This window comes from Nannobrachium achirus, assembly GCF_963921795.1.
Source record: "Nannobrachium achirus genome assembly, chromosome: 12".
Classification (NCBI taxonomy): Eukaryota; Metazoa; Chordata; class Actinopteri; order Myctophiformes; family Myctophidae; genus Nannobrachium; species Nannobrachium achirus.
In genome coordinates, this window is record NC_137832.1 from 41,496,710 (window position 1) to 41,519,821 (window position 23,112).

General features: G+C 45.1%; 1 protein-coding gene across 1 annotated transcript; it reads right to left on the bottom strand.

Annotated features, from left to right (window-relative positions):
- Positions 1-1,524: 1,524 nt before the first annotated feature.
- lzts3b (leucine zipper, putative tumor suppressor family member 3b) lies at positions 1,525-10,781 on the bottom strand (the record flags this gene model as incomplete). The annotated part of the gene is made up of 7 exons (XM_080738912.1): positions 10,569-10,781; positions 9,401-9,847; positions 8,654-8,821; positions 7,972-8,100; positions 7,049-7,240; positions 3,010-3,240; positions 1,525-2,580 (listed from the first exon to the last, which is right to left on the bottom strand). Exons 1-7 carry the CDS (start codon positions 10,764-10,766, stop codon positions 1,525-1,527), a joined length of 2,421 nt encoding a protein of 806 aa, XP_080595038.1. The 5' UTR covers positions 10,767-10,781.
- Between the last annotated feature and the right edge of the window lie 12,331 nt (positions 10,782-23,112).

Genomic DNA, 23,112 nt, shown 5'->3' on the forward strand with positions numbered 1-23,112 from the left:
GTTGTCATCAGGCTTTTAGCATTCCTCAGTTTAGAATGGCATATTTGTCACTGTCTCTGTGACACGCCCAGTGTACACTGTACTGTACATTGCTCCACTCTTAATTACGCACACTACTCTATTCTGCACTGTATTGCCACTTGTCCCTCTATACTCAATCTCATATGTTGAAACGTTTCATACAGTATGTACATACACACGTACGCACAAACACACACACACACACACACACGCACGCACACGCACGCACGCACGCACACATTCAGCACGCACACACACAATGTAGCTATAACTGCAATAAACATCTTTCTGGTCTGCCATACATTCTATAGAATTGATAAACGTTGGGGATTCTGACCGCTTCTTCAGAAAATAAGATAATAATAATTAATTACAATAGCCAAATTCACATTGTTTTTCCATTCATATTTTCCCTTGCACTTTTGCCCAGTTAAATGAGGAAAAATAGAAATCATTCTCCTGGCCCTCACTCAAGTTGGTAGCACTGTAAAAGTTATATGCTGACCTCTAGAGTTCATCTTTTGTCACTGCAGGCAGTATGAACCAGGTTTTTCCATGTCCCCGAACTTTATTATTCAGAGATGGGGATGATTATCTACCAAACCTGTTCACTGCAGTCACTTTGTAGAAAATATAAACTCTGTTACTCTTAATGATATAGTTTGATGTGTCGAGCTCAGGTTTGAACCTCGTGCGTGATATGACCTAAAAACGGAATTAACAATCAATCAATCCGTGACCTTTTGCATGTATCTCTAACCGACTTAAATGTCACACCAATCTCATACATATGCTGGGATTTAAACAAAACAGTCTAGTCGTAAGATAGTCTAATTGGTTTGCTAAACTATAGTTTAATCTTTTACGTTAAAAAGACCTCTTGATTTTCTACCCTTCTGTTCATCAGCAATAGGTCATTGTTATACATGCTGGGAGGATTGGAATAAGGCGCTCTCTGGCCAAAAATGCAAATTTACCACCACACACTCTGTCCACATCAAATCCTACTAATTCTTTTATGTTATCACTGACACACTCACAATGAATAAATAGCGCATAATATCCTAGGTAACAATGGTCAGACAATATCCCTGATTTTCTTGGTCCTTTTCTAGCGTGGTCATCAGATGACCCCTGCATTGGTGCTGTAATCTAAGCATTGTCATTTCAATGTTTATTTGTATGCCATCCATCGGAGGGGCACACTTTTCATATATGCAACCCGTGAGACAAAGGCTACTCAGGAGGTTCATCATCATTGATTAAACATAGTAATATTCCCATTTCAGTTGCCATTCTTATTTTGCTATGGTTGAATTCATTGGCAGGCCTTTGTAACTCTTTAGTATCTATAGTTGCTTGTATTTGTTTTCACTCTCAATGCAAATGAATAGTCTTTATATCAAACCGTACTGTTTTTGTTTGATTTGAGGTTTCATCTTCATGTACTGTATCGTATTTTAGCCAGTAGCCACTGTATTGTATTTGTTAATGGGACTGTCTTTATATCTCAGTGGATTCTATCCTTTCCAGGCGTGATGGTCCTGCCCAAGGCGGGGCAAGCTGATGGAGAGATGGAGGGCCCTTCTGGTCCTCGCAGGGTGGGGAGAGGGTGAGGGCAATGGGAGCAGGGAGAGAGCCTGGGGGCTGGGGGGAAACAGGGGACAGGGCTGGCGGAGGAGGTGGAGACTGAGAGTTAGAAGAAGAAGGGGACGGGGTAGTAGTGGAATCTGGAGCCGGTTTGGCCCCGAGTTGTCCCATGCGCTTCTCCAAAGCTTGGTTCTTCTGTAGCGTTTCCACGTAGCTGAGCTGTAGCTGTGCCTGGTATTTCAAAACCCTTTCCTTCTCATCTTGCCAGGTGTGTCTCTCCTGGTCGAAGTTCAGGGCCTGGCGCTCCCGCTGCTGCCGCTCCAACCGAAGGGTTGCCTGTAGCTGCTCCAGCTGCCTGCGCAGGTCTACTGAGTCGTCCCAGTGGCCATCCTGGCCCCGTAGAGGCTGGTGGGCTTCCTGACGCAGCTGGGCCTCCTGGCTTAGCTGGGCCTCCTGGCGCAGGTGGGCCTCCTGGCGCAAGTGGGCCTCCTGCCGGAGGTGGGCCTCCTGGCGCATTTGGGCTTCCTGGCGTATTTGGGCGTCTTGACGATGTTGAGCCTCTTGACGGAGGTGGGCCTCTTGGCGCAGATGGGCCTCCTGGCGCATTTGGGTCTCCTGGCGCAGTTGCGCATCTTGGTGCAGTTGGGAGTCCTGCCGCTGCTGCACCACCTCACGCCACTGGGCCTCTTCGCGCTGCTGCCTCTCCTGCCTCTGAGCTTCCTGCCTCTGGGCTTTGGCTTCATCGCTCTGGAGACTGAGCAGCGTGTCAGAGGTGGGGATGAGGGAGGTTGAGGTGGGTTCAGAGGGCGTGCGTGGGCAGTATTGAACTCCCCATGGTGGCAGTAGGCCTGCTGCTATATGAGGCTGGTTCATGAGAGCTTCCTGTCCTCTGCTAAACTCACTCAGAGCCCGTTTTAAAGTAAGCACCTCCGCCTCAAACACGCCCAGTTTTTCTCTGAGCATCGACACCTGTGGAAAGGAAAATGTCCATTTTAAACCTACAGTATAAGCAAATGTTATATAAACAGTATATACAGTATATATATACATAGTTAATACCAGTAAGACCTATTCGGGAGATAAGTGACCGTCAGGTCGCATGTATACACTGTCTATGTACACGCTTGCCAACTGTCAGGCAGAAATCTTGTATCTCCAAGTTTCAAATGTGTATGTGTTTTGGTAAATTAAAGCCCTACTTCATCATGCAAAAGTGTTGCACAAAAGTAGTATAGTATTATAGCAGTAGTATAGCAGATCTACAATAGCAGATCTACAAGCACACAACGCCTCGCATTGTAGATTTTCACTATTTTAAATTGTTTTTAAAACAATAAGAAGAAAAAGGAAGATTTCGGACATACAGGTTTCCACCCTGACAATGACGATACACCGTACCTCTGAGAGAGTCCTCCTGAGCTCTCCCTCGCACTTCTCCAGCTCCATGGTCTTGGTGCTGTAGGAGTCCTTCAGACCCAGCATCACGTCCTCCCGCTCCCTCAGCTGGGCGTTGAGCTCCTTCAGCTGGCCCCTCAGGGCCACCATCTCTCCGGCTCGCTGCGTCACCTCCGCCTGGCTCTCCCTCAGCTGCTGCTTCAGCAGCGAGATCTCGCCGGCCTTCTGACACACCTGGACCAACGAGGAGGGTAAAGCCCAGATTCTTACTTTTTATGAGGGATGGGACGATATTATGAACATTTCATCATGTCACGAAAAAATCTGTGGCAGATGAATACCAGATCTACAAGCAGATCTGCAAGCTCACAACATTTTGCGTTGCGACACGTTGTGATCTTGTAGATCGGCTATGTTTTGGCAAAGAGATTTGGTAGAGAGACAGTATCGAGTACGTTATTTATAGGTCCGTTTTACCAATTATAGAGGATTTAAATGGTACCGGATATATGCAGCTCTGCAAATAAAAGGTGAATTGATCCCAGTGCATGACGGAGGACAAATTCATGATAAATTATAATTATAAATTGTGAGTGTTTTTTGTCACAATAAACGGTAATAGCGATTATCGTACCATCCCTACTTTGTATGAGTCGAAAATAGCCAACCTACAAGCTCAAGACGTGTCGTGGATGTGACGCATTGTCAGCTTGTAGGTCTGCTATTCCTGACATGAGCAGGATTAAAGGGCATAGCTTTGGGGACTGCCCCATAGGTCGAACTCCCGTTGGGTCGAACAGCGTCGGCAGGTTAGATAATCACCCGCGAGCGTCGGCAGGTTAGATAATCACCTGCGTCACGGCTACTGAGGTTAGGTTTAGGGTTAGGGTTAGAGTTAGAGTTAGGCATAGTTTTACTGAGGTTTGGTGGTCGATCCAAAGGGTGTTCGACCTAATGACATGTTACCCATAGCTTTCACTATTTTGGGTAAATTATATGAAAGAAGGCTGAATCAGCTGTGTTTGGGAAATTACTTTGAAAATGTAATCTACGGCATGTTATTTATTTGATTTAAAAGTTTTCTCTGCCAAGTAATGTGTTATATAATACACCCATGAAGCACAAAAGGTATTTAATATTGGTATTAAAATGCTGTAATAGACTTGAGACGTTCCCAAGGGGAAACCTCTTTCCACAGCACTGTACATGTCAGACAACAGCACACAATAACAGCAATACAACAGCAAAAAAAAGATGCAATTGTCATGTGAAGCTTGACCAATCCTCAAGCTATAGCTAGCACCACTCCCCCATTGAGCTCAATGGACTTACTCTATAATGGTGACGTCACCGAGAATGCTGCTTCCTGATTGGTTATGTTTACGCAATGTTTGTGTTCCGGACTAGAACAATATTCTGGTTGCCCTACTGGCAACCACACTAATAACTAGAACTGCACTCTGTCGAGGTGCCAACGTGTGCCTTGTGCACATGCTGGCGATGCCAGTGACATCACCACTGGCATCACCAGGAATGCTGGACCCTCATTGGCTGTTAATGATGGCGTTGCCTGAAATGCTGGTCCCTGATTGGGCTACAGGCTTAAACAAAGGAGGACACCAACATACATACCCAGCCGATCACAGTACTTGCGCACTCTGCTCGCGCAAGTAACAACATACAATGGCAGGCAGCAGTACACACTCAGGCCTGTTCAGAAAAATGTGGTTTAAGGCAGCTATGGCTGCAGTTATCAGGCTTTTCCTGATTTCACCTACTGTCTGCACACAGTAGGTGTATGATGTCCTGATCTATTGCGATTTGGCCCGGTTACTAAAAGATAGCATGTTAAAGAAACAGGTGGAGCAATACAGTAGGACGGGCTCAATAATGCTCTGGTACCGATAGGAAGAGAATGGGGGGCAACATAGAGACCAAAGCAATAGGACACTTTGGTAGAGTTTTGGGTTGTGTAGTTACATAAACTACACAACCCAAAAAAAATAGTTACTTCCACTGATTATAAATTGATAAATTCAAAATATGCTCGTCATTGACTTTTTACTATTTGAAGATCCTGATCCAAAGATGCAGAACAGGGTCTTGCGATGTTAACTTATATGTCGCCATAATCAGCTTTATTTGTGTTTATTGATATGCTAAAAGAGTGACTTTGAGAGCTGTTTGACCATAAAATGTATGCCAATGAGGAGCATTATATTGAATTATCAATTTCTAAACAATGCAGCTACTATTTCTGATATCTCGCCCACCTTTGGAATATCATGTCAAGGTAACTAACTGCACAACCCAAACGTCTACCAAAGTGTCCTATTGATTGCCGATGACTGATAGTCTTTACAGAAACCAACATTTTAAGGTCACGATGAAACACAAACAACAAAAAAGCTGTATTAGGACCCTCTATCGGCACAGGGGACAAATCAAATAATAGCACATGGTAGATTAATGGCAGTGTCATTAGTGTGTATGAATAAAAACTCTACACATTGACACAGTAACTGTAATAATGTTAACTCATTGTAATGTGTTATACTTTGTTACTATTGAAAGTAATATTACTACGTAATTTATATGTAATGACATGACATCATCTACATATGAACGTGTATAAATGGTAAATGGTGCATTTATATAGCGCTTTTATCCAAGGCGCTTTACATAGATGCATGTGCATTACATTCACCCATTCACGCACACATTCATACACCGGTGGCGGAGAAAACCATGCAAGGCACCAACCTACTCACCAGGAGCAATTAGGGGTTCAGAGTCTTGCTCAAGGACTCTTCGACATTAACTCAGGGGGAGCCCGGATTCGAACTGGGAACCCTTCAGGAACCCTTCGTGCTCTAATAACGGTTTCTCTATCCCTGAGCTATGCCGCCATGTATGTTCATATACAGTATAGTACTGGCCTACTAGAAACATGCAGACAGGCACATCTGAAGTGGCTCAGAGTCTAGCAGGACATAAGCCTAGGAGTATTTATTGTGGGCTTGCTGAAAGCGAGACCAGAATGTTCTCCCAAATCTTTATATAGTACGTTTATTCTCCTCAAAACTGGCCGACAGTACAAAGGCAGGGCCTTTAGCCAATGAGAGAGCAGCGTTCTTGGTGACATCACCACCAACAAGTGCAACCTGATATAAATAACAACAACACCCACATGAAATCACTGTTTCGTAGGAACAGTATTTCTAGATCTATTCTACCATGCTGGTAGGCCAGGAATGCTGCTCCCTCATTGGCTGTTAATGGCGACGTTGCCAGGAATGCTGGTCCCTGATTGGCTATGGACGTGAACACAAACAGTTACACGACAGATACGCGACAGATACACTGAACACAGTACTTGCGCACCTGTTTGTGAATACAAACAGTTACACGACAGATACGCTACAGATAAAATGAACACAGAACTTGCGCAACTGTTTGTGTAACAAGTCACAGCAAGACACTAGGGCATTCACGAATAGTGATTTCTAGTATTCGAATTATTCGACCTCAAAGTATTCGAATAGTCGAATATTCGTCAGGACTGGCCAAACTGGCAAATATTAAGTAAGCAAGAGGCGAACATTGTGAAAATAGACGATCTACATGCTCACAACGCCTCGCGCTGCGAGGCGTTGTGAGCATGTAGATCGGCTATTTTCATAATATTTATATGTGGAACCGAGTCACATTAAATGTAATAACTACAATTCCAAGTGCTTGTCAGGGTGGGGGTCCCCAGTTCAGATATGATTATTTTGGGGGTCACGGCCTAAAAAGGTTTGAGAACCACTGGTATAGAGCATTAACAAATTCATCCACCAGGGGCACTGACAACTCATTCTAATGACTTCCTATCTAGCCAAGCTTTATAAACTATATCTTTTTTAAAGAGAAAAAACAAGAAAAAAAAAAACAACTTCGGTGAACAACATCGAATAGTGACTTTGATATTCGAATATTCGAATATTTGGTGAATGCCCTACAAGACACACAATCACACACATGATGAACCATGTCTCACCTCCCACTTTGTCTCCTCTAGGCGTGGCAGTATGTCTGCCTGCTCCTTCCTGAAGTCCAGACACTTTCTCTCCAGATCTTCTCTCTGGGCCAGCAGAGCAGCCATCTCCTCCTGAAGCCTCCTCTTGTCCTGGGACAGACGTGCGATCTGAGCCTGCAGGGCAGTCTGCGAGCGCTGGGCACGACGTGTAACCTAAACGAGTCATGTGTGGAGTGTGTATGTTAGGGCTGGGTTAATCGTGTTTGTCCTTCACCTGTCCCCTACATTTAATAGTGTTATAATCAGAGGCCATCATCTAAAATAGCACGTCTACAGTAGATGCTATAAACACATTTTATATTTTAGATATTTGTAGCCTCTCTCAAGTTTTTTCTTTTAATTCATTGCACAATGCAATGTTTTCTTATGAACATAACAAATCCCATTTATTAACATTACTTATCTAAACCTCCTCCTTTTCGATGATTATCAAGATGTCATTTGTGACATAAGAAAGAAATGGCACCTTGCCTAAACAAATAACTGAATTCCTCAGATGAAGAACCATACTCAGATCCAAGTACTTGAAACTATAGTCAATTTGAATCACTTGATGTATGACAAGTATACAGTCGATCCCTTGCTAACTATGCTCATACAATACATACCAGATTTATGTGTTCTGTGAGAACAGGGCTCGAATTGTAAAAAAAACCAAAAAACAGTGGGGTGACATTTTCTTAACCACTTACAGTAATCCCTACACAGTATACTTCAACATACATCAAAGCCGATCTACCAGCTCACAATGTGCATGATGCATTTTGCTTTTGCTGATACAAATAATAATTTTGGAACAGTGTTTAACATGGTTAACATACATTTTATATGTTTGAAATTTTAACATATCCCCAAAGCAGAGGTGTGTGTGTGCATGCGGTCACCTGCTGCAGGCGTGAGGCATAGTTCTGTCTCAGTTCATCCATCTGCCGCTCCCAGACACGCTGCTTTTCTTCAAACACCTGAATAATAGCTGCCTCACTTTGGTCCAGGTTACGGCGCATGTGCTGCACCTGTTAGCAGAGCGTACAACAGATACATTCCGGGCTTGAACTGTCATGCTTAATGCATACACTTAATTTATACATTGTCGTAAGTATAAACCAGGCCCTTAAGTCAAGAAAATGAACCCTTTGTGGCCACAGGCCAAGAAAGCTTTCCAAGATTAGGAATGCTGGCAAACTATGTGATGGCTTTAATGTCATCTGTTAGTAAAAGGATGATAAACTTGCAATTTGTGAGATGCCAAACACGTTAATAACAGTTGTATTAAGGGGGCTCCTCCATGACAGGTTTTCCCTCAATGCACAGTTGGTAAAACAGTGTCTAGATCAGTCAAACCAAAAATACAACTTGACACTTGAAGTGACATTTGGGATAAAACATACTATATTGCTATGACAATATAGGAGTTGAAAATGTAATTTGTACAAAATTGCAGCTATTTGAGACAGCTGTCTTACACATAATATGCCATATTTTTCAGGGGACGGGTATAGTGCCTGGGAGTTACTGCAAATACAATATGAACATGGCTAGACATGGCATCCCTGAGTGACCTCTGACCTCTTGCTCTTTTTCCCACAGCCGGTCCTCCAGGTCCTGGATGATGTCATCAGAGGAAGGGGAGGGGCGTAGCGGCGCCGGCGCGTCACTCAGATGGCTCAGCCTCTGATAGGAGGAAGAGCTCTTCCCCGAGGAGGAGCGGCCACTGTCAGAGGCACTAAGTCCATTCTGGAAGACACCACCGTTGTTGTGTTGAATTATACTGACCCACTCTCAACAGCACAGCCTTTGTAAGCTCTTGTCTTAGTATGTCATCTGCGATTTACATACTATTATGTCTGGATCTAAATTGTCGTTGTCGGGTGGAAACCTCGTATCTCCAAGTTTCAAATTTGTATGTTCTTTCGCAAAGTAAAGCCCTGCTTCATCGTACAAGGCCGTCGCACAAAAGTAGTGAAAACAGCCGATCTACAAGTACACAACGCCTCGCACCGCGAGGCGTTGTGTAATCATTTTTAAAATGGAAAATGCAAAACGAACGGTTTTGGACATACAAGGTTTTCACCCGACAACGGCGAAATATGACAGTTTCTGAGTGTGTTCACATTGCTGTGTACTCATTTTGGAATAAAGAAACGTACTTACTGTAACTGAAATGTAATAAATCTAAACATAAAGGAGGACATAATTATATCTACATACAGTATAGAGGAGGAAATATAGAGGATCCACACTAATAATACCAAAATCTGTTTTAGCTTTCAAAGGTGGTCCTGTCAGCCCCTTTTGTGTGTTTGCAGGTCGTACCTGATAACCTGGCTTCTCCAGGCCTGCGGCTGCACCAACCGTCCCCAGCCTGTTGATGTGGCTGGTGGAAGCACTGAGGGGTCCCAAGACTGCTGGGGGCCCATAACCGGACCCAGATCCAGTGTAGGTGGGCAGGCTGGTCAAGGAGTTCCTCCCAGAATCAGACATCCCACCTGGGACCCCTTCAGGGCCTTCTCCCCCTCCCCCTCCGCCGACCCGCACCGGGCTGTCCTGGTCAAGAAGTAGGGCCTCTGGGACCTCTCTTGACTCTCCTCCACCACCGTCTCTAGCCCTCCTGCCACCTCTCCCCTCGTTCATTCCTTCATTCCTCCCCTCAGCCTTCCCCTCACTCCCAGACCCTGCCTGGCCCACAAGGTTCTGCATGGAGTGGAAGCTCTTGGGAACAACCGGCTTGAAGGCAGAGGGACGAACCAGCCCTGAGTTGTTCTGTATCATTAGAAAGAATTGGAGGGGACAGAAAAAACAAGAGTGAGACAAAGACATGTGGTTGAGCTGAAACAGTGATACACAAAGCCAGATAGAGTAATGCTGTAAATATGTGTTCTAGTTGAGGTGCGCTCCCGCTATGTTGTTAGGTGGTTCAACAGCCTAAAAAAAGGGGTCACTTTCTTTCCAGATTCGATAAATCATCCTCACCCCCTAGTTTTTACAGCACACACTGTCTATTTCACCAGGGTCTACCAAACTAGGAACTAGAAATACTGTTCCTATGAATCAGTGTGGGCTTGCATGGAACACCATGTATGGGCATAAAGATCTACCCAACGGGCACTCCAACATGGAACACCATATATGGGCATAAAGATCTGCCCAACGGGAACTCCAGCATTACTTCTGAGACTCCTACTTTCAATCCCTCAGATACTGAGGGATTGAATGGGTCTCTCTTCCTCTCTCTCCAGACTCATTTCCCTTTGGATATGCATTGGGTGCTTAAAGTTAAATATTTCAAAAACGACAAAAGATTTCATGTGGGTGCTATTTATATCAGGTCGCACTTGTTGGTGGTGATGTCACCAAGAACGCTGCTCCCTCATTGGCTAAAGGCCCTGCCTTTGTACTGTCGGACAGTTTTGAGGAGAATAACCCTACAATATAAAGATTTGGGAGAACATACTGGTCTCGCTTTCAGCAGGCCCACAATTACCTGCTCTAGTTTTCCCGACACGGGCAGGATCTTGGGCGGGTTATGGTTGGGAGGGTTCTGTTTGGTCGTGTTGTTGTCAGCGTCAGCTCGGCCGGCCGTCATCTCTCTTTGCTGGTGTTGGCTCATGCCACCCCCGTTCTTCTCGTGTGCTCCCTGGCCCACGATGTTCCCGCACACGTCCAGGCTTCCACCTTGCATTTCCCTGTCCCTCTCTCGTTCCCTCTCCCTCTCCAGCCTCTCGCCCTCTATCCGCTCCCTCTCCCGTTCCCTCTCCCTCTCCCGTTCCCTCTCCCTCTCCCGCTCTATCTTCTCCCGTTCTATCCTCTCCCGCTCCCTCTCCCTGGCTCTCTCTCTCTCGCGCTCCCGTTCTCTCTCGAGCCTCTCCCTCTCCACCCGCTCCCGTTCCCGCTCTCGGTTCCTCTCCCGCTCCCTCTCCCTCTCCAGCCTCTCTCTGTCCCAGTCTCGGTCGCGGTCCCTGTCCCTGCCCCTGTCCCCTCTCTCACGTTGCCTCTCTCTCTCCCACTCTCGCTCCCTCCTGCCCGCTGCATTCCCACCACAGTCCAGCTGGTTGTTGTTGGACGGAGCCGTCATGGTGCATTCTGTGTTGGTGGAGGAGGCCGTTTCGGTGGGCCGGTCTGTCCCGGTACAAGTCCCAGTCCCAACGCTAACGCTTCCCCGCTCGTCGCTGGAAGCTGTCCCGTCAGATATGGCGGCCGGGGGGCGGGGCAGGCGCTCGGCACTGCAGCTGCGGTCGGCGGGACAACGGCGAGAGAGAGGAGGGGCCCGAGGCAGGGTGGTCCTCGTGCCCACAGACTTCATGGCAAACTCCTGCTCTCCGGCCACCCCACTGCCAACACTGCCCATAGTGGGGGTCAAAGGGTCAGGGGTTAGAGGTTAGGAGTCAGGATTGAAGGGAGGGTCACACATACATTTGGTAGCAGTGTGGGTCATCACAACCTAATGCAGGTAGTGGGGGCACATACACTAGAGAAACACAGAGAAATAAACGGAGTTATAGAAGATTATACAATTATACAATGGCAGTTATACAAGAAGAACAAGGTCTAACACACAGTATAGAGATTATATCCCACATACACAGGAAGTGGGGTCCCACCATGATTATAAACATGAATGGGTTGATATAAATAAGTCTAGACAGTTTGCAGTGTAAAGCAATGTGTCAAAAAAAGTATCCTCTCTTCCGCCCCCCAATCCCCACTATTCAAACATAGCAGATAATATACAAGGCAGTATGATTTTTGAACACAAATCTTCCATGGCACAAAACATTTTCAGTTGGGGGCCCGAGACCAAATACAGTATATATCAATTAGGGGGTTCGAAGAAGTTTGAGAACTACCGATTTAGAAGGGTGAAAACCAGGGGGGGGGGGGCAAATATATACCCCTGGAGGACCAGGGGTCTAAACTTGACCCCCTATAGTTTTCCCCTCAACACCGAATCCCTTTAGCTAAAATAGCAGATCTACAAGCTTTGCAATGTTGTGATCTTGTAGATCTATTTGACATGCACATCTACGACATGCTCAGAATACTTAGGGGTTCATGCAGTGAAGCCTAATTTACATGCTGTATTACAGTGTTTCTCAACCAGTGGTCCCTGAGCGGGTTCCAGGTGGGCCCAAGCTAAATGGACCCAAATGGACCCTTATAGATCTTATGGACCCTTATAGATCTTATGGACCATTATATATCTTTAACTCTTGAGAGTGTAAAATGAAACCAAATGGACCTTATTATTTACTTAATTTACAAGAACACAATTAGAGAATGTAGAAGAATTGCTGGTTTTGTTCAACGTTTGCCTGTTATTTCTCCTATGGTACCACATCAATACAGCATGGAATTGTGGACAAAATCTTATCCAACGACAACCAAATACGTTTTGGGGTCTGAGAGGCTAAATCTCATCAAATGGTGGTCCGTGGCCCAAATGCCCAATACATGCTAAAGTTTGAAAAACACTGCTGTAGTACAACAGTGAAACTTGCCGAAAATAACAGATTTTGGAGCTGACAAGGCATTGCGATGCAACACGTTGTAGTTTTCACATCAGCAAGGGACACCGACGTGTGACGGAGTAGGCCTATAAATAAAGCTTTATCCATACATGAATTCCCTCAATACACTATATTTTTGTTCTCTTTAAATATAGGCTGACGTGGCATAGATTATAGCATAAGATATAGCTGGATACCAACAACAACACCAAAAATAAACACAAAAGGTGTGCACGGCGCGCGAGCACGACATGTGTGTGGGTGTCCGCGCGTGTGCGTGCAAAGTAAAAGCATGACATCATGAGACATAGTATCCACTCACAGTTTGACATCCAAAGGGATGCAATTCATGGAGCGATTCAACAAAGGCTCAGATTTGTAGCCTCCCGTGAATCACATGACATGAAGTAAAAACACAGCGCTCGCATCATGTTGACAATGACATCCACATCATCAAGTTCATCATCACCATAACATTGTGTGCGTGTGTGTGTGTGTGTGTGTGTGTGTGTGTGTGTGTGTGTGTGTGTGTGTGTGTGTGTGTGTGTGTGTGTGTGCGTGCGTGCGTGCGTGCGTGCGTGTGTGTGTGTGTGTGAGCATGGGTACGTGCGTGCATGTGAGAAAAATATGTCATATTCTGTCCTGGCAATTTCTGGCATATACATTATGGTGTATTGAGAGAGGGAAAGAGGCAGAGAGTGTGGAGGGGGGATAGAGAGAGAGAGAGAGAGAGAAAGTAGAGATAGAGAAGCTCAGACACGCCAATGCCCCCCCCCCCCCCCCCCCCCCCCCCCACACACACACACACACACACACACACACACACACACATACACACGCACCACCAATCCCCACCCACCCCCACCTCAACCCATTTACAAGAGGTTTACTTCCAGTCGGATGAATAGTAGTAGTGGTAGTAGTAGTAAAATACACTGTCTATCTATCTGCTGCTCTGCTTCAATCCCCTCCCCTCACGACTCTCTCTCTCTCTGTGTCTGTCTCTCTCACTCTCTCTCTCTCTCTCTCTCTCTCTCTCTCTGTGTCTCTCTCTCTCTCTCTCTCTCTCTCTCTCTCTCTCTCTCTCTCTCTCTCTCTCTCTCTGCATCCCTGGGCGGTATAAGGGCGGCTTTAGCACCATCCGCATCGAGCCCTGAATAGCCTGCGCTTCCAAATATCTATCTATACGAGGTTGGATGAAATAAACGGAGTCTGCCGCACCCCGACCCCCCCACTAATATACACCATGTTAATGAGCGTTATATCATGCAGTGGCTCTGATTCTGAATTACCGACTGTAGCATAAGACTAGCAAGGCATCACCAAAGGCTAACGTTACTCACTATTTGCAGCCTCCGCCGTTTGTAAGATGGCAGCCCCAGTAAACAATTTTGTAATAGACGGCAACGTCAGTTTTGGTCGACACGATTTAGAATGATTTTGCAATGCTATGATGGGTAGGTATTATTGGGAATGCAGTCCTCGACCGCTGTCAGCGTCGGATGCTGATGATGGAGTCAGTCGGTCGGTTGATGCGCGCATCAGCTGAGAGACACACACCCACCTCTGGTACCGCCCCTCTGGCTGCTGGAGAGAAACGCCCCCTTTTGGCATTCCTCCAATGCCTTCCACCGTGCAAAGTGTTGAGGGCCCACCGGTCTGCTAATCTGACTGAGTTCCTCTACACTTTGGATGGATGGATGGATGGATGGATGGATGGATGGATGGATGGATGGATGGATGGATGGATGGATGGACGGACGCATGGATGGACGCATGGGCATGGATGGATGGATGGAAGGATGTGGTGTCCTGGCTAATTGGCAGATTTGGCCCCATCAACAATCATTGATTGATTGATTGATTGATTGATTGATTGAATACTTGTGAATTATATACAATATGTAAACAGCACGAGGTACAGTCAGACATTAAGGCTAAAAGGATAACACAAAAAAGTCCTGGGCCAGTGGGGACCTGTTTCCGTTGTGGTCCTATATAATTAAGCAATTACCTGGATTTACCTGCAATTCAGCCGGACATTTTGGAATTCCCATAATAGCCTCAGGCCCTCAGCCCTATATGTCACTAAAATAATGTATTTAAATGTTGAAGCCGTTCCAGGATTACTTCAATTTGGGCAAGTCACAATTTCAAAAATATTCAGGGGTTAAATAATTACTAACAATGGTAGAACAAAGAGTAAGCCTAAATAAAATAACTTCCCACCTATTTAAACATCAGATTATTCTGTCTTCACTGTCTTCATGTAAGACATGATTTTGAGTAGGTTACTGATGTACGGTTCACTCAATCATTCAGGACACAGTTTTGATTAATGTTTGGATAACTGAACATAAAATACGAAATGTTGCATCCAAATAGAGGTTGGAAATATTTCCTAATGGTCTGGCTGGCCATCTGAGGGGGCTATGGGCTCACACCAAACATGAATGACCTGAAACTTAAGAAAACTGAATCTGTTTTTAGTCCTCAGTAACAGTAGTCCTCAGTATCACATTTATTTTCTGTTTATTGTGTGTATCATGTACACAATGTAATGTAATACTTGCCGGGTTCCAGGTTTGCTTCCCGAGCAGTATCCTATTACTGAAAGAATTGAAACACAATAGAGGCCTTGTCATCTAACTATAAATTAAGGAAACCTCCGTCTGTCTGTCTGTCCGTCCGTCCGTCCGTCCGTCCGTCCGTCCGTAATATTGAGTATAAGGGCCATGAGAGGGGCCGCCTATATGCCCTTAGCATATATGCCAGATGGGCATAGATGGGCATAAACGGGCATATGTCTGATATGCTTGAGGATTGGTGGATTGATGAGCTTCACATGACACTTTGACCGGAAAGTGGGACAATTTCCATGATTGGTCAGGTTTCACTTACTATAAAACAGGCGCAAACCTCTAGTATTGTCACCTAGAAAAGATGCAATTGGAAATTGCAAGTGTGGTTGCCTCAACATCATGTGAAGCTCGACCGATCCTCAAGCTTGCACCACTCCCCCATAGAACTCAACTACACTAACTACACCACTCAGAATCAATGACATCACTGATGACATCAATGATGACATCAGATTGTGTATCCGGAATACTAAGAACAATGGGCTAGAACAATAGTCTGGTTGCCCAACTGGCAACCTTGGAACCACACTAATTAAACAATATATATAATAAATTGACTGCTGTTTAATGTGACAATTTAAAGAGCCTGCCTGGGTTGGGGTTGCCATAATCTCGGTTCCCAGAAGCTTCTCATTTTCGCCACTAGGGGGCGCAGCGGGGTGCAGGGTTGCCATGGTGATCGACGTACAGTACCATATTAGGGAAATCAAATAGCATCAGCTTCATTCATTGGTCCAATTAATGTCCTATGTCTCTGCCAATATAAGAGGTTTGTCACACAATAGAACTTCATTCTGTTACACAAAGAGAACTTGATTAATCCTCATTTTCATCCACAGTGTGTGAAATGTTTCACTGGACCGGTCATCTAGAAGAAGCTCCAAATAAATACGGTTTTCATGCTGCCGTTACCATTGGATGTAAGATTTACTCCTTTGGAAGGGATAGGAGTGTGCCTATCAACAACAGGGAACAGATTAAAGTTCACATCTTCAACACAGTGTCTTCACGATGGATGACGCTGCCCCCAGAGACAACTGGAAGAGGAAAATGTGACTTTGAGGTTCCCTCAGAGTGCTGGGGCCACACAGCTGTGCTCATAGAAGGTGTAATCTACCTCTGTGGAGGGAAGAATTACACAGGTGAGTTCAGCCACATGCTTTATGCCTTTGATGTCAAGACCCACAGATGGTTCATGCGTATGGTTTCTGGGACTGCCCCAGAGGCGATGTGCAATCACTCAGCCTGTGTCTTGGGGAAGGTCATGTATGTCTATGGAGGAAGGATTCGGCTGATGATGGGGACTCGATTCACTGATGCACCTACTAATGCCATCTACCAGTTGGACACCACCACAATGGTATGGGCTTTAATTAACACTGGAGGCACCTTTTCATCAGAACACTCAGCCACTATCATCGGAAAAAAGATGTTTGTGTTTGGGGGCTATGGGAACCAGTTCAACAACCTCAGAGTGTTTGACACAGAGACCAACTGCTGGCTGAGCACACCTTCTTCCCAGATTTGTCCAGACACAATCGTGGGTCATTCAGCCTTTGCCTACAATGGAGAGCTGTACATATATGGTGGAAGAAACAAGACCTGCAATGATCTGTGGAAATTCAATCCAGAAACCTTCTACTGGAAGAAGGTTGAGCCAAAAGGGAAACACCCGTGTTCATCAATGTATTTGATGTGCTGTTGCATGGTGGGAGATTGTATCATCCTCTTCGGAGGACTTGGCGCATCAGATGACCTGTACATCTTAGACTTAAATCCGAGATTGAAGACGTTGTGCATGTTAGCCCTCCTTGAGTATGGTCTGGACCAGTCGGGACTCCCACACAACATCAGGTGGGAACTGGCTAAATACCTCAAACGGGCGGTTTTAGGCGGATGCTTTGGTGGCTGGGCCTCTGCAAGGATTAGCTTCTTTTCTGCCAGCTAGAGCTTCCTCCTCTTCAAGGCCACCATTTCAGCTTGGAGAGTATTTGATCTCTCCATGTGGGCAAACATTTCCACTTGCCAATGCATTGGACCTCTCCAGGTGGGCCTCCATCCTCCTCAGCTCAGCACTCCTCAGCACATGTATATTTGTTGTTTATGTATTTCTTTATAATACTTTGTGATATTTGATATATTTGTGCTAATGTATTTTAATGTCTTGGACCCCAGGAAGACTAGCTGACGTTAAGGCGTCAGCTAATGGGGATCCGTTTAAATAAACAATAATAAACTGCCAGCTTCTCTGCTTTAAAGCTATACTGTGTAAGATTCTCAACTAGTGGTCAGTAGCCATATAGCAAACCGCGGTCGCGTTCGCGTCTTTCGCCCGTTTTTCGTACCTTCACACCCCCGCGTCTGCCTCCACAACGCCGAGAGCTATCTTTAGAGGGGTCCCTGGTTCCTGTGCGTTCAGGCATTCCGGAGAAACGGACTACTTCACCCTGCCTGGTAGGCGAGATTACCTTTTGAGTAAAGAGACACACGGGTGACTACAAATATGGCGACCCCACTTCAAGATGCGCTGTGATTGGCCGGTAGTGTACCATGTGTGCATGATCGGCGATGTGATTGGGCAACGTATACACAACGTATACAGATGATGCAGATTACGTCTTTATGGCGCGAAATCCGGTCCACGGCCAGGATCATAGAAAACATATAAAGAGAAGGCTTCAGAAGCTGAAAATAACGGAGTGGGTGTTCTAAAACTTTAGCGATTTAACAGTTAGGACAATTTTAAGATTTGTTTTATAAAAAAAGTTACATGGTACAACTTTAAATGCTAAAACCTAATAATGTAAAACAAAAAACTAAAACTAAAAAACATACTGGACTACTACTTGTATTTGATGATTTGACAACGCTTTGGAGGATGACAAGGGGAGGAAGAACGAATATGGAATCTGATTTAGCTCCTCAGGACCAGCCCTGGCTGGTTCATATTACAAGCTGAAGCTGCATGACCGACCCTTCAGCAACATGAGGGAGAAGAACCTGGCCATCGTGGGTATAAGAAAAACTCATCAGCCAGAGCTTCTCCTATAGCTTTCCTCTTGGCTGAGTTGGGTACAAGTGGTTCCATTAGATGAAAATGAACAGCTTGTGATTAAAAGTACCGAAAATAGCCGATCGACAAGCTCACAGTGCGTCACACCTATTCCAGTTTATTTTATTTTTTTTAGATTATTGTTTGCTGAAGAAGAGCAGTGCGCTCGAAACGTCACGACCTGTATTTGGTGCAATAAAAGCACTTTGTTTGCATGTGAGCCCTCAGTGTGCTAGCGTTTTATTTCTTTTTCTAGTAATCTACTCATCGCTTAGCACCTGCCCAACTTGTGTTATGGATGTTCATGTCAGCTCCCTTTTTTCATGTTTTACTTATGTAAAACAGCACATGGTACAGTCAGACGTAAAGGATAAAAGGATAACACAACATGTGGTGTATTCAATTCATCAACATGGCATAAGAAATTAACACAATATATACATCAACAATTACAAAACACAATTTTCCACAAAGGAGAAAAAAACATTGGCCGTGAATGACACCTCCTTTCAATTTACCTCCCCTTGTGGTCTCCTGATAGATGTTTTTTTCATCTTTCCATGTTTCTTTCCACCTTTCTTAAGACAATAACAACACTTATCCACAAAAATTAAATGTCTTCCACTTGGATTGGTCCAGTGCAGTGACATCAGCAATGAAGTCAACATAAGTGACGTATAAGTGAAATCACTTGCGACAGCTATTTCAGTGTTGTTGCTGAATTGGTTAGTAATAGTGACAAACTTAACAATTATATGGTGGTCTGTTTACTAGATTTCTCCAAAGTATAGTTGATAATTCATTAAGCAGTGGTTTGTTCACTACATGAAGATGGATGTTGGTTCTGGAAATGAAGATTTATTTGACAGCATCATCATGGCAGATAGCAGGTGTTATATGGAGGGATATCATGAGGGGTTTGAGAAGGGGATTCCTCTAGGGACACTTGAGGGCCGGCAACATGGGATCAGATATGGAGCTAGAGTATCTGCAGAGATTTCATTCTATTATGGCTTCGCTGTCACCTGGAAATGTCTCCTTCAGAACAACACGGACACCAAAGCAAGGAAGCGTGTAAAGGCTCTGGAGACTCTTATGGACTTGATTGAGAAGTGTCCTTATGATGACCCCCAGGCTGAAGACCTGCTAGAGAGTGTGGGGAAGGTTCGTGCCAAGTTCCGACAGGTGTGCTCCATGCTGAACCTTCCCCCAGACTTCAAAGACTCCATCAAAGTAGCTTATGATGACAACAGTTCCTTCTGAAGCCAGACCACCCCTGGCCTCCAGGGCACTCGGGTGGGAGGAGATGCATCCCATGGAGCCCAGAGGAAAACAAGTTGATGTGCAGCATTATGAGGACAGCACTGCTGTCTGTCGGACAAATAGTTGCAGTGGTTGGTATCATCTAAAAAAAACATTGCGAAAATGTCAACATAAAATGCTCAAAACACTCACAGAAATACATACAATTTAGATTGCGCTCATCATTCTTCATGGGAAAAGACATGGCTTCATGTTATCTCAGACTTCATGTGGCTAGCCTGTGACATTTATGACTCCAGATAGATAGACACAATGCTCTGGCTTGAGGTGCCACACTAATATACAAATACTGATATTGTTTAAACGTGTTCCCATTTCCTGCTGTGTTATACCTGCCCTCTGGAAGAGCGTGGCTATGGTGGTGCCCCATAGCTGGTTTACAGTGCGATCATATGGACTATAATATGGAATACCATGGAGAATGTGACTCCAAAAAGGGTGTGGTTGCTGATGTCACATGATGTCACACATGCCACAAATGGAAAAGCCCCCAGCTAAAGTAATACTAAAGTCTAAAGTCCTTCTAACCTCAAGCTCATGTACTCTGTTCAGCCGACAGAATGGGTTTTGATGAGTTTCTTCCTGGTCATCAGACGTTTTCTGAACGATTGAGGAAATGACTCTATTATGGTTTGGACCAAGATGTTTCCCTAGACACCCTCGCTCTCTTCTCCTGTCACAGATATTGCCGTGGAGTTCAGCCGAAGAATATATAGAGAGACTCCGGCACAGAAACCCTGAATACCTGCAACACATCTCCTCCTCTGACCTCTTCTTGACCTCCATGATGGTTGCCAGCAAATACCTGAGTGACGACAAGTGGGGAGCAGCTGGGAAACTGGACGTGCAAACTGTCTAGAAAGCAGCATTGCAGAGAGGCAAGGTATGAAACGTGTCTGGTTCACATACACCGACCTCTGTGTGCTATTAGAGCCCATGTGGATCCCTAACCACTTGGCTATCAGGGCATTAACTCCCACCTGCTGTTATCTGTTCTCCAGGTGGCTTCTTTGCTCGTACACAGCTCAGTTCTACTGTTGGTGGCTCGCTCTGGGTCTTTGCTGCAGCACTTGAAGGGGGGAACTGGAGGACACCATTGAGAGTGAGACTAGGGTCTCGTGCTACTACTGTAGCTGCTGATCTGAGCACAAAGGAGAGGTTCAAAGAGACAGCCAGAGTCACCAAAGAAGATATGGATAGCTGTCAAATCAGCTGGAGACACAGAATTGATCAAATATTACAATATATGAAGCTCTTTGCCTTGAGCAGATTGAGATGAATCCATGCCTCAAGCAATCCCTCATCCCCCAGCTTGTTTGGGTGACACCTCCCAGAGATTTACGGACCCCCAGGAAGGTGGAATTGTAGGCCACCTGTCTTTCATTGTCAGCTCCCCCCTGGGTCTGGTCACGGGAGTCTTTTTAAGAACCGTGCCGTCAAGACAGGGCTTTCGGTGGACCATAGAGAGCATCGGCTCACACTGTGTGCTCAGGTGGCCACTCCATCCTGGGTACTGTACTGCACTGGTAAAGGAAGCCAAAATAATCATATTTTAACTGGTGACCCCCCCCCCCCCCCTGACAAGCACTAAGAGTTGAGGCATAAGGCATTACATTTTGTATCAACACGAGGCATTGTGAGGATGTAGATCGTCTATTTTCTATTTCTGCCACTAATATTTGACGATTTGGCCAATGTTATATTTGTAATTTTAGAGGTATTAAAAAGTCCTCAAACTTAAACTTTATGTTGGTTTGTTTACTGTTGAGTGAGAAAACAATTTTGCATATTAAGTTAATCATCTGGGGGCCTCCAAAATAATTTGGGGACCAATTGGCCAAAGAGCGTCTCTGAAATTCATGTTTAACCAGCTCTGTGTGTGTGTGTGTGTGTGTGTGTGTGTGTGTGTGTGTGTGTGTGTGTGTGTGTGTGTGTGTGTGAGTGTGTGTGTGTGTGTGTGTGCGTGCGTGCGTGCGTGCGTGCGTGCGTTGCGTGCGTGTGTGTGTGTGTGTGGGGGGGGGGGGGGGGGGGGGGTGTCTGTCCTGTTACAGATGTTGTCCAAAAATCATGCAGATCGGTACACAGTATCTCTGTAGCCATTAAACGAAACAGGTATTTCTTACATTGGTGCTCCTACATATTATCATGCAAGCACCAGTTAAAGTTACTTTCCATCCCTCATATACTGTGTGCACAGTGCACATCCCATAACCCCATTTCGGAGTTCATATCTTTGAACGGGTAAGGGCTAGTGTTAATAATTTGAAAACTTGTGAAACGGGAAATGTTTTATAATTAGTACTTTCTACTTTTGGTACTTTAAGTACGTTTTGATACCAATACCTTTGTACTTTTACTCAAGTACATTTTGAATTCCAGATTTTTTGTAAGTATTTCTACATTGCAGTATTGATACTTTTAATTAAGTAAGACATGTGAGTACTTTTCCCATCACTGGCACTGTCTTATGTACGCAATGACTGGCCTCTTCAGCCATGGCCTTAGGGCAGACCTGGGCATTGTGCGGCCCGGGAGCCGTATGCGGCCCCTTGGTTCACTCTGACCGGCCCGTGTAGGGTTAATGGCAAATTACAAAATAAACACATTTTCTAATTTTACCCCATGCATGGACTAAAGCTGCATTTCTATTATTTTGAAGTTTTTTATTCACATACATATGGACACAATGTATACATCAGCACGTGTGCGTGATCATTCAGGTGGTCAGAACTGGTCACACGTCAAGACGACCTGCCTTACCTTACCATCATCAAAAATGGCTAAAGTGGCTAAAAAAAAGAAAGGTCGATGCTGAATGCCAGGTTTTCAACAAAAATGTACTTAAGGTTTCTTTCCACACATCCCAATTACTAGAATTAAATGTAGACAGAAAGAACGAGAGATAGAGAGTGGGGAAGGGGGGGTTTTCAGAAATGTGATTGAGATAGGAGTTAGAGAACTTGCTAGAAGTGAATGGAGCGACAGATGGGGGTGGCCCTGTCTCCGTCAGGCTACCAGCAGCTGTCTAACGTCACCATGGACGACCCCTGACAGACAGGCCCAGCTGAGGGACCAAAATACCCCACAGGACCTCGCACCTACCAACTCATCATAGGGGACGGGAACTTCTGTTTGTTCATTTTACATTAACAAAGATGTATGAAATAGTCGTTAAATCACATAGGGGTCCTTAGATTGGCAGTTGAATAGAGGCGAAAGACAATTTGACCCCTCTTTTCAAGACAATTTGTTTCTCATTAGCAATGCAAATCTCACCTCATCCCTTTCCTGTCACTTGGCACCCTTCAACGGGGTGATGGGCTATTTTAAGACTTGTTTGGAATGTGCAGTTGTCATGTGGAGGATAAGAGGACGCAGATTGTAGGAGTATCTCAACTTAACAACCCCTGAACAGTAGTAACCTCTCAGTCTTGCCTCTGACGCCCTCTTCTACTCTCGTCTGTTGGACTTACTGTCCATCTCTCTGCAAGCAGCACAGCCATC